Source organism: Castor canadensis, chromosome 8 (genome assembly GCF_047511655.1).
Source record: "Castor canadensis chromosome 8, mCasCan1.hap1v2, whole genome shotgun sequence".
Lineage (NCBI taxonomy): Eukaryota > Metazoa > Chordata > Mammalia > Rodentia > Castoridae > Castor > Castor canadensis.
In genome coordinates, this window is record NC_133393.1 from 25470798 (window position 1) to 25492315 (window position 21518).

Here is a 21518-nt window from a genome sequence, read left to right on the forward strand (position 1 = left end):
GCACTCAGCTGCCATTTTTTTGAAATGGTTTCCTTACGTAAACAAGGCCTTGAACTCCTGCTTCACTCTCCTGAGTGCTGGGGTCACAGGTATATGCCCTCTATAAAGCAAAACTTTGAATTTCTAGATGTGGACCACAGATACAGAGCTAATTGTATTTTGAAACATATGACACCAGAGACTATAAAGTAGATCCTGTGATCAATACTGAGCAGTGGGACCTCTGGGAGCCCAGAACTGCTCAGACTGCCAGAGACACATACATATTTGGTTATGGGCCTATGGGTCCTAGCTGAACCTCCTACCAACCTTAGAGAGCTGCTTAAGGGAGAAATGGGAGTGGAGCAGGAAAATCCGACTGGTTTCTGGAAGGAGAACAGAAGTTTGAACTCAGGACCTTGTGCTTGAGTCCCAGCCCATTTTTTTCTTTTTGGTGGGACTGGGATTTGAACTCAGGACTTCATGCTTGCTAAGCAGGTGCTCTACCACTTGAACCATTCTCCCCCAGATCTTATTAAGAGGGTTTAGCTGGTTGTCAGTGACTCATGCCTGTAATACTAGCTATGTGGGAGGCAGATATTAGCATGATTTTGGTTAGAAGACAAAAGACCCTATCTTTTTAGAAAGAAAAAGAAAGTGGAGTGGCTCAAGTAGTAAAAGTGCCTGCCTAGCAAGTGTGTGTGAGGTCCTGAATTTAAACCCAGTAACAAAAAAAGGTTGTAGGGCTTGGAGAAAGTGAGAAACTAGGGAGATAAATTGGCCCCCCCCCGCCAAAAGTGGCTCTGCAGAGTAAGAAATAGGTCTGCTGCTAAATGCAGGGTAAAATAATTTTTAGTTCTTCAGGGTAGAGCTAGCTAATGGAGTAAGATTCCTAGAGACAGGAGGCTTTGCAGACCAGGAGATGTAGAGGTAGGATTATGTTGGAAGTTCTGCTATTCTTGAAACCAGAGTATGGGCAAAAGCCAAGCAACACCAGATGTTGGGGTGTACGCAGTTTAAGAACAATGTGTTAGCATTTTCTTTTAGTTGGCAGCACTGAAGTTTGAATTTGGGGCCTCATGCTTACTAGGCAGGTACTCTACCACTTAAGCAACTAAAACGGTGTTTTTCAAATGACTCATTCTTCAGAATCATGACAGGCCTGAAAGAAGACAACCGGAGTCCGCTCCAGGCAAGTTTCTGATTCAGGAACAGGTCCTGAGACTCCGCACTCCTAGCAAGTTCCCTTGATCTGGGGACACCCAGATCAGTGCTCGAGATACCAGAGCTTTGGTTGTTGTTTCCTGCACTGGCCACTTCTTTCACCCAAAGGCCTGACATTCAGCAAGGCTAGGAGGCCTAGTTTTACCTTTGCCCAGCCTTGTGAGGGGAATCAGGTCAGTCTATTGCTCTGTAAACTGGGAGAGAAAGACATAAGAAGACATAATCTAAGAAGCAAACACCACAAAGGCAGACAGCTTAAGTGAAAAAAACAAAGGAACCCATCCCAACCTAGTGGCCACAATTCTCCTTGTGGCTCCATCTACTACTGGATTCTCCCCTTCTGTAAGCTTAGGTTATCTTTCAGGAGAGCTAAACACATTTCTCATATTTTTAAGGCTTAGTTTTTATTTTTTGGCAGCAGTGGGGTTTGAACTCAAGGTCTCACACTTGCCAGGCAAGTGTTCCAACTTCTTGTATTTTTAAAATAAATTTAACCATTTTCTTTCAAATCCTACATGAAAATTTAAAGGAACCTGTTGCTTTTAGCTTACATATTCTTTTTTTTCCTGGTGGTTGAGTTGTATTCAGAATAGACACACAAGGACCTACAGTCCAGGTCCTCTTTCAGTTCCCTGTGGTCACAGGCTTTCCTGGCCTTCATCTTTCCCACTGTGGTAGAGTATCCCCTAAAACGCTTCATGTTCCTTAAGACAGGCTTTCATGCTCCTTTGGGATGCATCAAGTCACCCTGTCCACATTCTAGATTAGGGAGGAAAACCTGAGGACACTGGAGTCAGGTAAACCAGGGCCACCATTCCAGCACTCAGCCCTCTCCAGATTGGGCGACCATCAGCAGGTTAATGTTCATGTCTGTTTCCTCATGAGCAAAGTGTGGAGTCACTTTCTTTTTTGGTGGTATGGGGTTTGAACTCAGGGCTTGTGCTCACTAGATAGGTGGCACTATCAGTTCAGCCATGCCCAACCATCCCTTTTTGCTTCAGGTATTAGTGCCTCATGTTTATGCCAGTGGGCCTGGACCACTATCCTATTTCTGCTTCCCACATGACTGGGATGACAGGTACACATCACCATGCACAGCTCCTTTTTTTGGTTGAAATGGGAGTCAAGAACTATTTGCCTGAGCTGGCCTTGAACTATAACCCTCTCAACCTCTGCCTCCTAAGTAGCTAGCATTATAGGCCTGAGCCACCAGTGCCTAGCTGGAACATCACTACTTTAAAAAAAGACAATTCTAGCTGGGTACCAGTGACTCACACCTGTAATCCTAGCTACTCAAGAGACAGAGATCAGGAAGATCATGGTTCAAAACCAGCCCAGGCAAATAGTTCAAGAGACCCTATCTCAAAAACATCTAAAACAAAAAGGGGATACGGAGGGGCTCAAGTGGTAGAGTGCCTGACTAGCAGAAGTAAAGCCTTAAGTTCAAATCCCAGTACTACCCCCCCATAAAAAAAAAAAAAACACTGTAGTGCTTATTATGTGCAACATTCATGCATAACATGTAAATAACAAAAATTCAGTTTATAAATAAAAATATTTAATTCTATTATTGAAATTTTACTTTTTTTTCAGGCTTTGGGTTGCCTATATACTACAATGTAACTTTTTCCTTTTGTGTTCCATTTCTATGCTGTTCTTTCTTAGATGTGGGGCAAATTTTTGCCCATATTTAGGTGAATACTAACTGTATTACACAGTATATACATTGAAGGAAGAAATGAAATCTCTGTCGATGGATAAAAGTACTTGTGGTGAAATTTATGATCAGAAACTTGAAAAGCAAAACTTTGGTGTTTCCTTAAGTAACATTCCTATATATTTTGCGTACTATCTAGATAATGCAGTGAAGATTTAAACTGTAGTCTATCATGAACCAAAAGTAGAAACTTAAAATCATTTTAATTACTACACATTTCCCTAAATAGTTCCACTTCACAGAACTGCAAAAATCCCATACCAGCTGCTTGGCACTAACCCTGATTTCCCCCCAAATTCCTTAAGAGGGGTGCTTCTCTTAATTGCAACTACCTCTATACCAATCCCACTTCTGATATGAACCTGTGCTTCACGTCCAGGGTTATTTATTCTGCTGGTTGGAAAGTAACTTCCCCAAATCAGTTGGCCAATCTAGTCATGCTCTCATAAATTCCCCAGTGTTTTCTTCCTTCCAAGCCTTAGATCTGCTTTTCCTACTTTTGAAAATGGCTATCCCCAATTATTCAAGTCCTTACTATTTTTCATGGTCTCCCCTCAAACAATCCTACCAAGTAATTGATTTTGAGTCTAAAGTACTACATATTTGACAATCATATTACACTGTATATATTCATGCCTTTGGTTTTGGGCAGTACTGAAGTTTGAACTCAAGGCCTTGTGCTTGGCTCAGCAGGCACTCTACTGCTTGAGTCACTCCACCAGCCCTTTTTCGGTGATGGAGTTTTTCAAGATAGGGTCTCTTGAACTACATGCCCAGGGCTGGCTTTGAACAGCAATCCTCCTGATCGCTGCTCCTGAGTAGCTAGGATCAGACATGGGCCACTGGCACCCAGCTCCTGCCTTATTTTTGAAGTCCTCACTAACTATTCACAAAAGTAGAGCTTGCCTTTTCCCTTCTTATATACTCCCCTGTACTGAGAATTTTTCAAGAGCATCGGTACAAGAGCATCAATATCAGATCTATCTGCATTGGGGGGAAGAGGGGATACTAATTGCTGAGGAAACTGAAGATGGCAAATCAAGATTGAAAAGAGTTCCAACTTCCATGAATCTCCAAACAGTGACAGAACAGCAGCAACTCCTTTTATTTCTTCCCTTTGTAATAGGAGATTCAAGTTCAGCAGCTTTCCTTTCCTGCCCTCAAGTCCCCAACCAGACAAGCAACCACAGTTACCTGGTCTTGGGCTGGGTAACAGCACAGGCCTCAGACACTCGCCTCCAGCTCTGAGGTTCAGTGGTTGTTTGTGTCAGTAAGTCAGCACTAAACCCACCAGAAAAGAAGAGCACCACTCAAAGACTCGGAGGTAACTGGGCCTGAAGCTTTAAATGGACCAGAGGCAGTCTTCTGAGTGATGAGTCTCAAGACAAAGGAGTCACCTAAGTTTGGCCGGAGGGAACCCCACAATGAAAGTCACCTCTGTTTGTACAGAGGGATGTTGAGGGCAAGGCCAGCTCAGTTATCTGAAGAAAAGTGGAATACGTAAGTCTTTCAGAGGGAAGGAAGCAATCTAAGTGGTATTCTGGTCACATCAATGCTCAACACTCCACCTCCATGTGTCTAAGTAGTTGCGGGTTCAGCTGCAGACCAGAGGGAGATTTCCGAGTGGAGAAGGGGAGATGACAGGGGACCTGTAGGCCACGTGAACTTGTCTCTTGGGAGACTTCCAAGAGGGAGAACTCATTCTCGAGGTCGGTTGACCATGACTTCACCCAGAGCCTCCAACACCTCTCGCTTGTAGTCCTCAAAGTCACCATCAATTTGGCTAACGCTCTGCTCCTCCACCACCCACAGCTGGCAGTTGGTTTCTGTGATGAGTCGGGCATCATGGCTGACAACAATCACAGCTTTGGAGAAAGATGGTGAAAACAGAAGGCAAGAAGGGATTCAGAACACAAGAAAAGGGAGCCCTGAGGACACTACCACTTGCCCCGTAAGGGGAGAGGGAGGGCATGTTCTAAGCAGACTTACCACCCTTGTATTCATTGATGGCCTCCCCTAGAGCATCAATAGACTCTATGTCCAAGTTATTGGTTGGCTCATCCTATGCAGAAGGAAGAATTCCATAGCTGAGCACTTCAACTCCTGCCTTCCAGTAGTTACCCTTACTCCCTCTCCTATGATCCAGCTCACTCACCAAGATGAGGACATCAGGCTCCCGACAAGCCAGCTCTGCAAACACAACGCGGGCTTTTTGTCCACCTGTAGCAGTGGAAAAGGAGGTCTATCAGGTCTTCTAACACCCTAGATTCAAGGTAAACCCTGAAGATGTGCCTCTGTGTGTGCTGAGGCTCCCCTATTCCTGGTTCCTCTTCTTTTGGTCTCTAGGAAAAATCTGTATTTGAGTAAGGAGGAGAGCACTCTACCTAGCCCCCTGGAGTGGTACCTGAGAGTTTGCAGATCTGGATGGTATGTGCATGACTCTCAAGGCCAAAGCGGCCTAGGCACTTTCGAGCATCCTGGTAGGGCAGGTTGAAGCTCCGCTGCAGGTATTCAGTGGGTGTCTCCTCCATGTGCAGCTGCTCTGCATACTGCTGGTTGAAGAAGCCAATTTTCTGCCCGGGAGGAGAGGGAGATGACTGGATAAAGTCATGTTGCTTCCATCAGATTTTCATTCCCTAATTTCCAAAGTCAACTTACCAGCCGGTGGTTCTTTCTCATTTCCCCACGGGTCTGCAAGGAAAAAGCAAGTGGTCAGAGTATCCAAACTCTTCTGAAGGAAATACCACATCTGGGCTGGGAACAACTGCCACAGGAAAGGGAACATGGATATTCTCCCTAATAGGAGAAAGGCACATCCAAGGAAACTTCAAGAGTAAGGGGCAGAAGAGTATAGGAGAAGGAAAATAAAGGAAGGGAGGCAAAAAGGACAACTAAGAAGGGATTTCCCCATCTACATCAAGATTCATGAACAGCAGTGTTACGGTTCTACCTCAGATTGGAGGTGTGAGGGACCTAATAACACCTACTCAATGGGTGTGACAGAGGACAAATGCTACAACCTCTCTAAATGCTCTGCATGGCTATACAAAGTCCTAAAGGCAATTCCAAATGACTGCTACCAAATAAATTATAGTCAGTCATGTAAAATGAATGAGTACATACATAACTGCTAGCATAGAAAAATGCTTGATGTGTATTATCTGAGAAAGGCTGGCTACAAAACAATTCATATGATAGCCCATTTTGTAAGAAACACAATACACATTTACAAAGGATATATAGAGAAAATTATCCACCAAAGCATTAATAACAATTATTTTTGTAATTTCCCCCTGGCTTATGTAATTTCTAATCATTCTATAATGCTATACATCTTTTGTATAAACAAAACATATGGGAGGGGGTACCTCCAGCCCAACCCCAGTCCTCCTCTCTCCCCCACTCTGGGAACAGAGCTAAACTCCCCTTCTCTGCTGTTTCTTAGGGAGATGAATCATCTAGACAAGGTCTGTATTACTTCCACCTATGGGGAGCCTGCCTGACTCTAGCATCTGGTGAATGGCTGGGCCTTCACAATTCTCACCCTTTCCCTTCTTGGTTCCATGACTTACCGGCGTGAGCTTGCCTGTCAGCAGCAGGAGTAGTGTGCTCTTCCCAACGCCATTAGGGCCCACAATGCAGACTGCAAGAAGGAAGACAGTGGTCAGACTACGAGGTTCCCAAAACTCTACCTGTAACTCCTGCTCCAGAACCCCACGCTACCCAACACCAACTCACTCCTAGAGTCCATGTCGATGCCAAAATCCAGGTTCTTAAAGAGTGGTTTCTGCCCCTCATAGCCAAAAGTCACACCTAAGAGACAGGAAAAGCAGTAACTTACATTGTTCTAAGTCACCCAAAGACCACCCTGAGGGTTGGCGGTGTGGTTCAAGCATTGTTAGAGTGCCTGTCTAGCAAAGGTGAAGTCCTGAGTTCAAATCCCAGTACCGCCAAACAAACAACAACAAAAACAAAGACCATGCTACATGTCCTGGCCTAGGACAAAAAGAAGGGCCACAACCTTGATGGTGATCTAGGTACACATATCCCTGCCTTCCTGCTGGCTGTGAGCAGTCACTCACCATGCAGACCCAGCACAGGAGGGCTGAGTGGTGGCGGGTCTGGGAAGGTAAAGCGCACCGTGTACTCCTTGGGGCGCTTCAGGAGCTCAGGGGTTTCCTGGGATTCTTCATCCTGGTTTTTCCGTCGGCATTTCTGCTGTTTTCGAGTCAGGGCTTCCTTTGTTTGTTTTTCCTGGAGGAAGAAAGGGAGAAATCCATACACTGACCAGTAGTCCTTGGAATGTGTCCTGTTCCCTGTTAGGAGAAGAGTGGGTGCTTACCGCCTGCTTAGTGGACTTGCCACCAGCCTTCAGCTCCTTCAGCTTTTTTTCCTGCTTCTCATACTGCTTTAGCAGTTCTTTCTGCTTCTGCTGGTACATCTTCTTGAAGGTCACTGTGGTACAAAGAGGAGGATGGGTTTCAACGACTGCCCCTTTCGCCCGCAGGACAACCAGGAGCAGGTGAGGGTGAGACAAGAGTGTCATGTCCAGAAGTCTGTGAAGACTTAATTAAGCTTATCACCATGACCCCGAAGCCCTGATTCCAGACCTCTTTCTGAGGGGCCATCCCTTTCCTCCCCACAAACCATCCTACTTACTGTAATTGCCCCTGTAGTAATGGAGCCGCTGGGCATCAAGATGGATGATGTCAGTGCATACATCATCCAGGAAGCCCTGGTCATGGGAGACAATCAGCAAAGTCTTCCGCCAGCCCTGAAGGTAGCTATGGTTTAGAAAAGTGTAGAACTGTCACAATGATGAGAGGAAAGAGAAGAGAGGGGAAACAGACAGACGATGAGGACAGTAAGGGGGAGAAGGAAGCAGAGAACAGGAACCAAGGGGGCCAAGGCCACAATCAAGGGCGACGCACTTATTGAGCCAGATGACGGCATTGAGGTCCAGGTGGTTAGTGGGTTCGTCCAGCATCAGCAATGTGGGCTCCATGAACAGTGCCCTGGAGGGGGAGCAGTGGAGTACAGGGTCAGGGGAGAAAGAACCCTGCTCAGCAAACCCCCGGGAAGCACTGGGAGGCAGAGCCTGACAGCATGAATACTCCTCACAACCTCTTCTAAGAGAAGGTCCTGGACAGATACTGACTAGAACACACCACCAGGGAACTGACCAATGTACATGGTCAGAGAGGGCGAAGTTGGCCTCACACCTCCCTAACGGGCCTTGGAAAAGTAGGAAAGGAAAGGGTTCTGGTAGTCTGGGATTGGAAGGAAGGGTGGTAAGGTGCCCAGCCCACCTAGCCAAGGAGACACGCATACGCCAGCCCCCTGAGAACTTCTGTGTAGGCCGATTCTGCATCTCAGGGTCGAAGCCCAGACCAGCCAGGATCCGCCGTGCTTTGGCCTCAGCAGCTGCTGCCCCAGTGGCCCGCAATTCCTCATACACCTGGGAGGAGGGAGAAGAGGACACGTGTCTAAGGGCCCAGGGACCTGAGTCTTAGCTTGTGTCCCCTGCGCCATCTCCTCTACCTTCTCTAGCCTCTCAGCAGCTGTGTCATCCCCCTGCTCCAGCTGTCCCTGAAGCCGTCGCTCCTCTTCCAGCAGCTTCAATCGCTTGGTGTCAGCGCGAAGAACAGCCTGTACTGCTGGTGTCTCATCCGCTACCACCTCTGGGAGGCAGGGGAGAACAGTCAGGACACCCCAAAGGCCAAGAAACCTATTTCTTTTTCCCTTCAGTTCCACTTCTGGTCTGCTTCACTCTGCCCAGCACTCCAAATAAGATATTCTCAAGCACCTGCCTAGCAAGCATGAGACCAAGTTCAAATCTTAGTACTACAAAAAACTTCTCAAGTTCTTCATTTACCCTCTTTTTTTTTTTTGTGGTAATGGGGTTTGAACTCAGGGCCTACACCTTGTGCCACTCCACCAACCTTTTTTCGTACTGGATTTTTTTTTGAGATAGGGCCTCGTGAACTATTTGCCCAGGCTGGCTTTGAACTGCCATCATCCTGATCTCTGCCTCCTGAGTAGCTAGGATTACAGGCATGAGCCACCAGCACCTGGCATCTCCCTCCTTTCTTTAGCTTCTCTTTCAGTCCCCAGCCTCCTCCGTATCCTTTCCAACCACAACTTCTATTGACACCTGGCTGCTCTACCCTAGATTCCCACCCAGACCACTGCCCACTGGTCTCACCCTGCTCACACAGCAACACGTCAATGTTGGGAGGAATGCTCAGGGCTCGGTTGGCAATGTGCTTGAGGAGCGTGGTCTTGCCTTTGCTGGGGAACGAGAGTTATGAGGACCTTTGACAGAACTGAGCAAGTTCCCTTCTCTCACTCCAGCCCCATCTCCTCACCCGTTGGGTCCCACCAGCCCGTAGCGGCGGCCGGCAACAATGTACAGGTCGGCGTTGACAAACAATTCCTTGCCATGGGCAGAGATGCTGAACTTCTCCAGCTGCAGCCGGCAGGGGAAGCGAGTGGGTGGGGAAGGACCAACACATGAGAAGTCTCCCTCTGGTATAGGAACTGCAGCTTTGGCCCCAGGGAAGCCTCCAAAGACCCATACCTCCAACAGAATACTCCATCCCTCTCCACAGCAGGCTCCTCACTGGCCATTGCCTCTCATGGATATCTCCCCACTCCCCCAGCCAGGCAGACTGTCCGATGCTCTTTCCCTCCAAGGGTGGTCCCTCTGCTTCTATTGGTTTTTCTGTTTCCTTGTTCAAATGCCTTCACCCTTTCTCCCTGCTGAAGTAGCCCCTTTAGACCTCACCTTGATGTCAGATGCATTTTCTAACATGGCCTGGCGGGAAGACACCTCTGCCTGGGACACAGAGAAGTCATTCTCGGCAGCATTAGCTGCTTTTAATGAAGCCACCTGACGCTCATAATCCATCTGAAAAGGAAAGAAAAACTACATTTGAGGCCACTTGTAACATCTGCCAGTCTCCTGTCACTAGAATACAAGCCCCTGAAATTAAGGCTAAAGAGCACAATTCTTTCTTAGTCCAACTGTGCTACTTGAAGTAGCCCCCAAAGCTCTCCTTTAGATCCTCAATTTCACATGCCCCTTAGTTGAAACAAAAAAAATCAAATTCCCCTACCTTAACCAGTAAGAACCAATGGCTTACCTGTTTCTTCAGCTTTTTCTTCTCCTTCTTACTAAGGTGAGCATATGGATCATCTGCCTTAGATTCTCCCTCTTCTCCCTCTTCACATTCTCCCTCTGAACCCTGTGAGAACCAGAGAAGATTTTAAGAAAACAAGCAGCAGCAACAACAACAAAAAAATTAAGATCCTTTCTAGCATTCAGATTTCCTATCATTCTCCCTCCCCCCAAGTTCCATGGTTGTTATCCACCCAGAGATATTCCGGCATCTTCTGTTTCTCATTCTTAACCCTTGATTTCCTTTACCAAGCTCTGCCATCAGGCATGGGACAACACAGATGGTATCAGTATTCATACACGAAACACAGTATTTATTTACCTAGATACAACTTTTAAGATAATGCAACTGAGGGAAGGGTACATGAGCCTCTAATGGATTATACTGTATAAAATGAGTTTCTGTGCCTTACAACGTTAACAACTAAAATAAGAAAAATCAGGCAGCCCTAATGTGCAACCACTGTGGAATAGCAGAATCACAAGACTACAAAGTGCTATAGATCTAGGAACTCTAGTGATCATCAGACTCCTTTATGTAATACAGATGAGATAACTGAGACCAAGGAGATGGGAAGATGTATTCAAGGTCACACAGCCAGGAGATGGCAGAGCCAGAACCCAGGCTGTCTCAGACAAACTCCAGAGCGCTTTCCTTTCTAGATCAGGACCTGCAAACTACAGCTATGAGCCTAGTCTGAACTGTTGCCTGTTTTTATATGGCCTATGGGATAATGGTTGTTAACATTTTCCAAGAGTTCTTAAACAAACAAACGTCAAACATGGTGGTACATTCTATAATCTAATCCTAGCTACTTGGGAATCAAGAAAGAGGCAGGAGGGTTGAGTTTCAGGCCAGTCTCAGCAAAAAAAAAAAAAAAAAAAAGTTTGAATGAAACAAATCAAAAAAGGACTAGGTGTATAGCCTAAGTGGTAGAGCACCTGCCTAGCACACATGAGATCCAAGGGTCACATGCAATAGAGAGCATATGTAGACTGCAAAGCAGGGGTCTTTCTGGAAAAAGTTTGTAGTTCCCCCGATCCAGACTCTCCCCTAAAGGCCAGAGCCCGACTCTCTCACCTATGCTCTCCACCCCCACCCCCAGCAAAATACACACCTGTTCTGCCTTTTTGGCCTTCTCCTTCCCTTGTTTGGGAGCATCCTTTTCTTTAGTTATTTCTTCTTCTTCATCTTCTTCATCCTCCGCTTCATTGTCCAGAGCAGCAAATTTATTCTGCAGCTTATAGGGAAAAGACAGGTCTGACGACATGTTCTAATTCCCAAGATCCAGTATTCCTGCTAGTCACTCTCTTACCTTTGCCTTCCCTTTTGACTTCTCTTCTTTTCCTTTTTTGCCCTTGAGCCCTGGCTGTTGCTCTTCAGATACAGCCTGCAGGAGACACACATAGATTAACTTGCCGCTCTGGTGCTCAAAAGCTTTCCTAGGGAGATGCTCCAGTTAACTACACTGAGTGCCACTACGAAGAAATAAGTGTGGCATCGCTCACGGAAGAGCTGATTTAAAAAGCAGAAAAATACCACACCATGGCCAGAAGGCACTGCATAGGGTAGGAGTGACAGGCAGGGTCACCACTGTCACCTTGTTGATCCGATTCTTCTCTGGCTTGGCAGGCTTAGGAGGATGTTTTTCTTCTTCCTCCTCTTCCTCACTCTGATCCTGGATCAGGGCTGCAAAAACATTACCGCCCTTGAAGAAGAAAGGGCCACAGTAAGTCAACGGGATGGTCATGGACATAGTTGCACCCTAGGGATCTCTGTTTACCAACAGACAGCTCACCTTGGTTTTCTTCCCTCCTCGGGGTATTGGAGCAGGTACTGAAATGACAAAGGGAGATAATGAGGTAGGTAGGCAAGAGAATTCCAATGTCTGGCTCCTCCATTTAATCCAACTCAAAAGACAAAGGTATGAGACATCACTCTTCATCACTAAAGGATCCCAGGTACCCATTTCCTTTTAGGTTACTTACCCTCATCCTCCTCATCACTGGCTGGCACGGAAAGCTTCTTAAGACGCTCCATGAGTTCTTTTTCCTCTCCATCATCATCTGCATCCTTCTTTCGCCGGCCTTTTCGGGTGTCTCGCTTCTTCTTTTGCTGCTGAAAGCAAGAGAAAGTGGGAGAATAAAGCCCAGGTTCCTGGTCTACCTCTGGCCCATGGAGAGCTCCCCATCAGCTAAGCAAACCAATGTTGGCTGGAGAGCGGTTGGTGGGCCCCAGGTGCTCCCAGGATTGGGAGCCCATCACTTATACCTGCTGCTGTTGCTGTTGTTCTTTTTCCTTGGGTACTTTCTCTTCTTCTCCAGCCTGTTTATCTTCTACTGCCAGCTCCTCAAAGAACTATAAAGGGATTAAGGTATGGACAAGCATGGGTACAAGGTAGATCAAGCCCTCTGCACACACAGGTCCTCCCTCCCACCTTCACCTTGCCTCTTCTTTCTCGCCCTTCTTTTTATATCAGTGGATTTAACCTTTTGTCTTGCTACATTGCCCTGGCCAGCCTTGACCTTCTAGATTCAAGTAATCCTCCTACTTTGGCCTCCCAACTACATGGGACAACAGATGTGCCTTTGTCTGGCCTCTTGCTTCCTCTTTTATTAATTTTTTTGGCAGTACTGGGGTTTGAACTCAGGGCCTCACACTTGCGAGGCAGGTGCTCTACCACTTGAATTCCTCTGCAAGCCATTTTTTTTGTGTGTGTTTTGAGTGTTTTCCAGATAGGTCTCCCAATTTGCCTGGACTGGCTTCAAACTGCAATCCTCCTGATCTCTGCCTCCTGAGTAGCCAGGATTACAGGCCTGAGTCACTCACTGGCATCTGGCTTTCTTCCTCTCTTGGCAAGACCTTTTTCCCCTCCCTTGAATCTCCCATCTCCTTCACATGGCCATTTATTTTGCCTAGAAACACTCTCAGTCATTATCCTCTCCTTGACCTTCATTTTCTCACCGTCTTTTTGGTCTTCTTATCCTTCTTCCCTTTCTTCACCACCTTGTCTGAAAGGTTAAGCAGACATCATGAACATTTATCTACAAATTCCAAAGCAATTGAAGCTTCTCTGCAAAGCTCACAATGTCCTCCACTCTATTGTGCTGCTTTTCTAGCTCAATTATTATCTCTCTTTAGCCTTTGCACTGATTCCTAACTCTTCTTTTTTTTTGGTGGTGATAAATAGGGTTTAAACTCACGACCTCACGCTTGCTAGCCAGGCACACTACCACTTGAGCTACTCTGCCAGCCCTATCCCACAACTCTTGTAGAAATAATTATTTCCATCTCCATCACTCATTCCAAAGATGTACTTACTAAATAGCTACCATGTGTCAGAAACTGCTAGTGTAGGGGATGGCAGCAGCAAACAAGATTACTGTGTCTTCCTCTGGAGCTTGCATGCTTTAGGAACACAGATTAAAAAAAAAAATTGTTGTGCTAGGTGGGGGTACATTGTGGCATTCACAAAAGTTCTTACAATGCATCAAAGGTATAGTATTTGAATTCACCCCCTCTACCATTCTCCTTCACCGCCCCCCCACCCCATCCCCCCACCCCCACCCCCTCGCACTTCCCCCCCCCGCCCCCCCATCCCACCACCCCCATCCCCACCCCCTCGCACTTCCCCAGGAAGACAGATCTTTGAAGAGCAGTAACAAGTACACTGAATTTTCCAAAAGGGAAACTAAAGCCTACTTGGTGGGGAGGAGAGGGGTTGCCTCATCTAGTACTGCCCTCCTGTGAAGATAGCATTTAGCTAACACCTCAAGTATGAGAAGTTGTTAGGCACAATGTGAGGTTTCAGTTCTGCACACAGGTCCAGCTGTGAGAAGGCATATCCACTAGGAAACAGACAAAGGCTAAAGCTTAGAGGTTGGAGGGTAGAATGCAACAATGTAAGGCTACAATGAGGGACTTTATTAGTAAGATCACTTTTGCACTTTGAAGTCTCATCCTGGCTTTAGAGTAGAACAAGGGCAGAAGGGAACAAAAATAATAGGAAATCTATTGGGAGAATATCATATCAGTCCACGATGGTGGCTTGATCTAGGGTGGTGGTAAGAGGAGGGATAGAAGCAGAATCCATCCAGGGGTGGGAAAAAAGAGATTATTCAGAGTCCACTCCCTTTTAATGAGCAAAATTCGATGGCTAGTGATTCCATTCACTAGTTCAGGAAATAGTGGAAAAGAACCCCCACCTCTCCCCTCAACACACACAAACACACACTCTCCATGGGAAGAAGAGAGGAAGAAGACTGTATGAATTCAGTTTGGAATACCCTGTGAATGAAACTTGCAGACCATGTTAACAGTTGTCTGGTAAGTGAATGAACACCTCAGTCTGCCCCATGTGCTCTGCCTGCACATTATAGCATAAAACACTGTGGACTGTGTCTAACCTCTTTCCACTTTCACCCATCAGATTGGGAAGCAGCCAACAGCCCCAAAATTTCCCTTCCCTTCATCCACAGTCTTTCCGCTATCATACAAACCATCTACCCAAAACATTCCTGCAATCACTTAACTTTAAAAATGCAGTTATCTATTACATTAAATATTCTTAAACCAGAATTCCTTAGTAATCATTTAAAAAAGTTTTACTGAATATCTACTTTGCCAAAAACAGGAGATAGTAAAAGACAACATCTATAATTTAGGGTTTCACAGTCTAAAAGAGCACACTACTTTATAATTTGTTTTCTACCCTCACCTACGTTCTCTGGACACTGGCTTCTCCCTGATCCCTGGTTAAGTCCCAGACATGTTCATGTCTATCTTTACTTAATCCGTATCCTCCACTCAGAACACATTCCAAAATCTGATACCAGTATATACTGGGTGACTAGAGCGATGAGGTTAGGAAGATGTTCAAGATTAATGATGAAAGTCCTCACATGCCAATGCAAGGAGATCAATCCTGAAGACGTTAGGAGGGAGGACCCACTGAAGAAGGAATGTGGAGATCAGTTTACCCTGACAATACCAAGTAATTCATCCCACACAGATTTTTACTCCAAGGACTAGCACAACCACACCATACCTCCTTCCTTTAAATCTCTTCTATACTTTAAACTTTACTCTGATTCCTTTGACCTAAGGAGAAGAAAAGCCTACACAAAGGTTCATGTTGTTTTTGGTTTTTTTATTTATTGTTTACTTTGTTTTTTTTCTTTTTTGTGAACAGGTTCAATTGTGCAAAAGTATAATCAACAAGGAACAACAACAAAAAAGGGTTAAGTATGTCTAAAGCCATACTGCATCTTCAATCTCTCCTCCAAGGGCTGCTCCCCTTCAGGACATCCCTTAAGTTTCCCTAAATCAAGACTTTCTTTAACCTAACACCCCCTACTACTGTTTTCTAACCTTGTCTCACTGAGTCCCAAAAGCACAGTTCAAGCCGGGTATAGTGGTACACACCTATTATCTCAGCTACTTGGAGGCTGAGGCAAGAGGATCATAAGTGAAAGATAGCAAGAACCTGTCTCAAAGTAAAAAAGGTCTGGGAGTATTAGCTCAGTGGCAGAGTACCTACCTAGCATCTGCAAGGTCCTGGGTTCAATTTCCCAGTGTTGGGGGGTGGAGGGGTGGGAGATAACACCACATGTAGTTCATACTACCTTCATTTCCTCAACTCCCATTCCTAGGCAAACATTCTACCACTGAGGCAATATTCCAGCTTCCTCATTCCTTTTTGATGATACTAGGGTTTAAACTTAGGGCTTCATGCCTACTAGATAGAGGCTTTACCATTGGAGCCACACCTCCAGCCTTCTCCCATTCCCTTTTGAACCATGGGCTAAGCATCCCTAAAATCCCCAAAAATCCAAAATGCTCCAAAATCTTAAATTTTTTGTTTTTGTTGTTGTAGTTTTTGAAACACAGTCTCACTAGAACCCAGGCTAGCCTCAACCTCGTGACCTCAGATGGGCAGCAGTGCCTCATGCCTGTAATCCTAGCTACTCAGGAGGCAGGGATCAGGAGGATCACAGTTCAAAGCCAGTCCTGGGCAAATAGTTCACAAGACTCTACTTCGAAAAAACAAATCACAAAAAAAAGGGCCAGTGGAGCAGCTCAAGGCATAGGCCCTGAGTTCAAACGCCAATACTTCAATTAAAAAAGAAATCGTGACCTCTAGCCTTAGCCTCCCAAGTGCTAAGGTAAGTTATATGCCACCACATTTGACCTCTCAAACTTGCTGAATGTCAACTTGATACCCCAAGTAGAAAATTCTACACTACAAAACTTTGTCTCATGCACAAAATTATTAAAAATTAACTTCAGGCTTCCTGTATAAGGTGTTTACAACACAAAATGTATTTCATCTTTAGATTTGGGACCCATCTCCAAAATAGCTCATTATTTATATACCAATATTCCAAAATCCAAAATACTTCTAGTCCCAAGCATTTCAGACAAGAGATATTCCTGTCCTGCAATCTCATTTAGTTATCATCTAATAAACACTACTTTGTCAAAGTTGCTACTGACCTCTTAGCACTCAACACAAAAAGAAATTGGAGTCCTTAATTTGCTTAATTTCTCTGTAGCATTCCATACCACTTACTTCTGCATTCTTTTTATTCTTCTCTCCTATTAACTTCTGGGATCCTGCTTTGCCTGGTTTCTCTAGCTGCTCACTTTAGTCTTATCCCCTCAGTCTTCCTTCTTGACTTTGCTTCCCTAATTTTTGAGGTTCTTTTGGGTTCCTACCTCCCATCCTTTTTTTTTTTTTTTTTTTTTGGCTTATCTGCATACTTTCTCTACAGGAGTATCTCCATACTTCTCCATATCCAACCACACTCACCTGTGAGTGTACATCTAGTCCAGATCTCTCTCTCTCCAGTCACTAAACAAGCTGTCCTTGCTATTTCCTCTTGGCTGAAGGCATGGTTCAAGTGGTAGAGTGTATGCCTAGCAAGCACAAGATCCTAGTTCAAACTGCAGTACCACCAATAAATAAATAAATAAATCTCCAACTCAGCATTCAAAAGCTGACCTTATCTCTTCCACTTCCAGCCCCATAGCCCATTTCTACTCTCAATACTACCCAGTAGGTTACTAAAGAGTGTCATCCTTAATTTCTTACCTTTCATCTAGTCAATTCTTAGTTATGATCCAGGCCACTTCTGTAGTAATTTATCACTTCTCCTCTTAATTACTGTCAGAGCTTCCTAGGTCTTCCTGCCTCTGTCTTGGCCAATTCAAGGCCATTCTCCACAATTCTGACAATGCTCAGTATTGTCAGAATGGGTTATCCCTCTTAACGTTTTTATGAACTTCTTTTATCTTTGGGCAGTACTGGGGTTTGAGCTCAGGGCCTCACCCTTGCTAAGCAGGCACTCCACCACTTGAAACACTCCCCCAGCCCTTTTTTGTGATGGGTACTTTTGAGATAGGGTCTTATTAATCATTTGCCTGGGGCTGGCTTCAAATATTGATCCTCCTCATCTATGCATCCTGAGAAGCTAGGATTATAGGCGTGAACCACTGATGTCCAGCCATGAACAAACTTCTTGGGATAGCATACTAAGCCTTCGTATTTGTCCTGTACATCCTTCTAACCCCATCACAGCAGTCACCAGGCTCTACTGGGAACCAGGCAGGCTCACCTATATTTCTCCCTCTGCTCAAACTACTTCTGCTTGGAATGCTCTTTCCCCTTACTAATCAATACTGATCCTTCAAGAATGAACTCTGCTACTTCATATTCTTGGAAGGCTTTTTTTTTTTTTTTTTCCTGTGGCGGTACTAGGGTTTGAACTCAAGGCCTATACCTTGAGCCACTCCACCAGCCTTTTTAGTAATGGGTTTTTTTCAAGATAAGGTCTTGTGGAACTATTTGCCTAGGCTAGCTTTGAACTGCCATCCTGATCTCTATCTAGGATTATAGATGTGAGCCACCAGCTCTTGGAGGACTTTGCTAATATTCCTACCTCACCTGTCAGCAGATGTTCCTCCTTTCTTCTATAGTCAAAACACTCATCAAACTCACTGGTCACTGTAGTTAATGTTCTGTCCTCTTCACTGGATTGGGTGCCTTTTCAGGAAACTTTTGGTTTGTTTCATGTGTTTTTAGTCTTACTATGTAGCCCAGGCTGGCCCTGAACTCCCAATCCTCCTGCCCCAGCCTCCCTATGCTGGAATTACAGCCTGCATCACCACACCCATAGGAATTTTTTTTAAATATAAAAAACATAGGCTCTCCCTATGCTACTCAATTGGTCTCCAACTGCTGGGATCAAGCAATTCTGCTTCAGCCTCCTAAGTAGCTGGGACTATGGGCACCTGAATCACTGTTAATGTCAAAAAACTAATTGTTACCACTGCCAACTGTTCTGCAAAGTACCTAGTCTATAGCAAGTATCCACTAAATGCTTATACAATTAGTCACTGTGTGCATAATGTAGTTTTTTTGTGTCCATTTTATCTCCGTTTTGAAGTAACTTCCCAAGGTTGGAAAGATGTCTTTATATATTTTTCCATCCCCAAAGCACAGCATACACAGTACCTAATTTACAGCAGGTGCTCAACAAACATTCACTGCTTTTAAGTAAACCTTAACCCACATTCTGACATTCAAAATCTACGCTTGCTCCAGTTGAGTCGGATGGGGCATCTTATGAAAAAAATCCCACGTGGAGTCATTCTCTCTTGAGAAACAAGTGGGGTCATCGGCTCCAGAGGTGTTTGGGAGCGCGTGGGGGTCGGAGGACGGCTGGGGAGCTCCAAACAGGGCGATAGTGTGGTAGGTAAGACCTCCAAAAGAGAACGTTCTCATTTCTCCCCATCTCTCTCTCGCTACCATATGCTCTTCCTCGTCCTAGTCCGGTCCCACTAAAGCTCGAGTGCAACACCCAAGGCACTTTTCCTTCCCCACCTTCAACCCGCTCTTGCTGGGGCAAACCCTTCCACGCCCCAAGGCACACATGCGCAGTGACCCCACCACGGGCCTGGTCGGTCAGGGCCCCGTGACTCTCTCCTAAGGCCCGCGCACTCTCCTGTCTTTTCTCGATTCTCTCCGGGCCCGCCACCCTCACCTGCGGTGCTCGTGCTCTCTCCGTCCCCGATCCACTCAGGCTCCGGCGGCTGCTGCTTGGGCCCCTTCGGCATCGCGCTGGCGGTTACGGATACTCTGGCGGCGCGGGATGCTACTTCCGCTTCCGGTGGCGTGGAGGCCCGAAGGGGCGGGCTCTCCATGCCGCCGGAGTCCCCGCCCCTATCCCGAGACAACCCACGCGCGCGCCGCGCCCTCCCCTAGGGGGCTTGACCTCCGCCCGCTGGGGGCGGGGCCTGCAGCGATGGGGCGGTGTCTACCTGTTCCCGTAGCGTCAGCACGGCGTTTATGACCCTCCGGGAAGCCTGACCTAGTGACTCCACGACGCTTTGGGACTCAAGAAATGAACATAATTTATGCTTAGTACGAAGTAGTTGAGGCATAGCTTTTTTGTGTGTGTGGTGGTTACTGGGGTTTGAACACAAAACCCGTGTTTGCTAGGCAGGTGCTCTACCATTTGAGCCCTGCAAGCCCCAAGCCCATAACTTTTTTTTTTTAAGGAGCGTAGCTGAAAGTGGTTAAGAGTGCTTGCCTGACAAGTGTGGGGTCCTACTTCAATCCCCAAGTACTGAGCCAAAAGCCTTGTTATAGTTGGGCCCGATGGAGGCAGTCCATGGGACGAGATCGTGCAGGCAAAAGCGATACCCTATCTGAAAAATAAACTAAAGCAAAAATGGCTGGGGTCAAGGCTTAAGTGAATGCACTTTCCATCTCCTCCTTATGACTGATCTGGGGCAGAAAAGTACAGTCTGTCAACTAAGGAAGTGACCTTGTCGGTCCAATGTTGATATGTTTCACAAAATTCTAAAGCATACAGTTGTAAAGGAGGAACTGTAGCCCAACAAGCAGAAATCATGGTGCCATGAAGCGTGGGTTCACTTTTTTTTTTTTTTTTTTGCAGTACTGGGAGTTTGAACTCAGGGCCTACACTTTGAGTCACTCCTCTGGCCCTTGTTTGTGATGGGTGTTTTCGAGACAGGGTGTCTCCAAGTATTTGTCCCAGTTGGCTTTGAACAGCGGTCCTCCTGATCTCTGCCTCCTGAGTAGCTAGGATTACGGACGTGAGCCACCCACGCTTGGACTTTTTTTTTTTATGGTACTATTAACTCAGCCAGGTACTCTACTGCTTGAGCCACACCTCCCATTCTTCTTCTTCTTCTTCTTGTTTTTTTCTTTTGGTGATAGTTTTGCTGTGGTATAATTGAGTTACAATGAACTGCAAAGTGTACACTTTGATAAGTTTTGACATACATACACCCCTTATTTATTTACTTTTTCTTTGGTAGTACTGGCATTTTGAACTCAGGGCCTTCTGCTTGCTAGGCAGGTGCTCTGTTTTACCATTTAAGCCACATCTCCATCCTGTATATGCCCTTCAAACCACAATTGAGATGTGGGTTCACTTCTGACTCTACCACTTAATAATAGGTGTGTGGGAACTTGAGCAAAGTGCTCCCATAATCCTGTCAGCTCCCATTCTCTCCTTAAGCCAGGATGCTTCTATCCCCACCATTGTCTCAATTTACTCTAAGATCAACCAATTAAGGACCAGTTCTCTGATTTCATCCTACCCTCCCAGCAACATTTGATACAATTGGTCATTCCCTCCTCCTTTTGTCTTCTTCAGGAACACAGCTATCTATCTCTTGGGCTGACTCCCTTTCCCTCCTTTTATGCTTCTTTTTTTTTTTGGGTGGCGGGCAGTACTGGGGTTTGAACTCAGGGCCTCATGCTTCCTAGAGACGTGCTCTACCACTCCAGCCATGCCTCCAACCCTTTGATGTTCTTATCTAGACTTAACACTTATATTCCATGACTTTAAATATCATTTATAACTGATAGATTCCTAAATGTCTCATGGACTCCAACTTCTGCCCTGTCCTCCAGGCTCATGAATCTGTTTTCTGGACAGCCTCTCTGAGATCCTTAATTATTACAAACAAAATGGAGCTGCCAGACTTCCCCCCACACACACATCAGGAAAATGCACCATCAGCTCCTTGGGCCAAAATTGCAAGGTCATCCTTTTCCTCCATTCCCCCTCCACTAACCAATCCATCAGCAAATGTATCTGCTTCATTCATTCATTCATCCATTCAACAAATACATTGTGTAGGAGCCATGTGCCATACATTGTGTAGGAGCCATGTGCCAGTGGTTCATGCCTGTCTGTAATCCTAGCTAGAAGGCAGAGATCAGGAGGATCATGGTTCGAAGTCAGCCTAGGCAAATAGTTTGTGAGATCCTATCTTGAAAAAAACCTTCACAAAAATAGGGCTGGTGGTGTGGGCTCAAGGTGAAGGCCCTGAGTTCAAGCCCCAAGACTGCAAAAAAGAATTAATTACAAACTAAAAAA

At 45.7% G+C, this 21518-nt stretch overlaps 1 protein-coding gene across 5 annotated transcripts; it reads right to left on the reverse strand.

Annotated features, from left to right (window-relative positions):
* Positions 1-1581: 1581 nt before the first annotated feature.
* On the reverse strand, positions 1582-19303 carry Abcf1 (ATP binding cassette subfamily F member 1). 5 transcript variants are annotated; one of them, XM_074082583.1, is made up of 26 exons: positions 19146-19266; positions 13423-13509; positions 13066-13112; positions 12373-12459; positions 12090-12219; positions 11900-11937; positions 11702-11809; positions 11417-11491; positions 11219-11341; positions 10066-10167; positions 9708-9830; positions 9289-9389; positions 9126-9211; positions 8462-8601; positions 8230-8378; positions 7852-7935; positions 7580-7704; positions 7263-7375; positions 7003-7174; positions 6659-6733; positions 6493-6563; positions 5579-5611; positions 5325-5493; positions 5076-5140; positions 4910-4982; positions 1582-4785 (listed from the first exon to the last, which is right to left on the reverse strand). In XM_074082583.1, exons 5-26 carry the CDS (start codon positions 12139-12141, stop codon positions 4619-4621), a joined length of 2244 nt encoding a protein of 747 aa, XP_073938684.1. In that variant the 5' UTR covers positions 12142-12219; positions 12373-12459; positions 13066-13112; positions 13423-13509; positions 19146-19266; the 3' UTR covers positions 1582-4618. The 5 variants fall into 5 exon arrangements, with proteins under 5 accessions (XP_073938684.1, XP_073938683.1, XP_073938682.1 ...); XM_074082582.1 differs by lacking the exon at positions 13423-13509 and having other exon boundaries at positions 12090-12216; positions 19146-19303; XM_074082581.1 differs by lacking the exon at positions 13423-13509 and having other exon boundaries at positions 19146-19303.
* Between the last annotated feature and the right edge of the window lie 2215 nt (positions 19304-21518).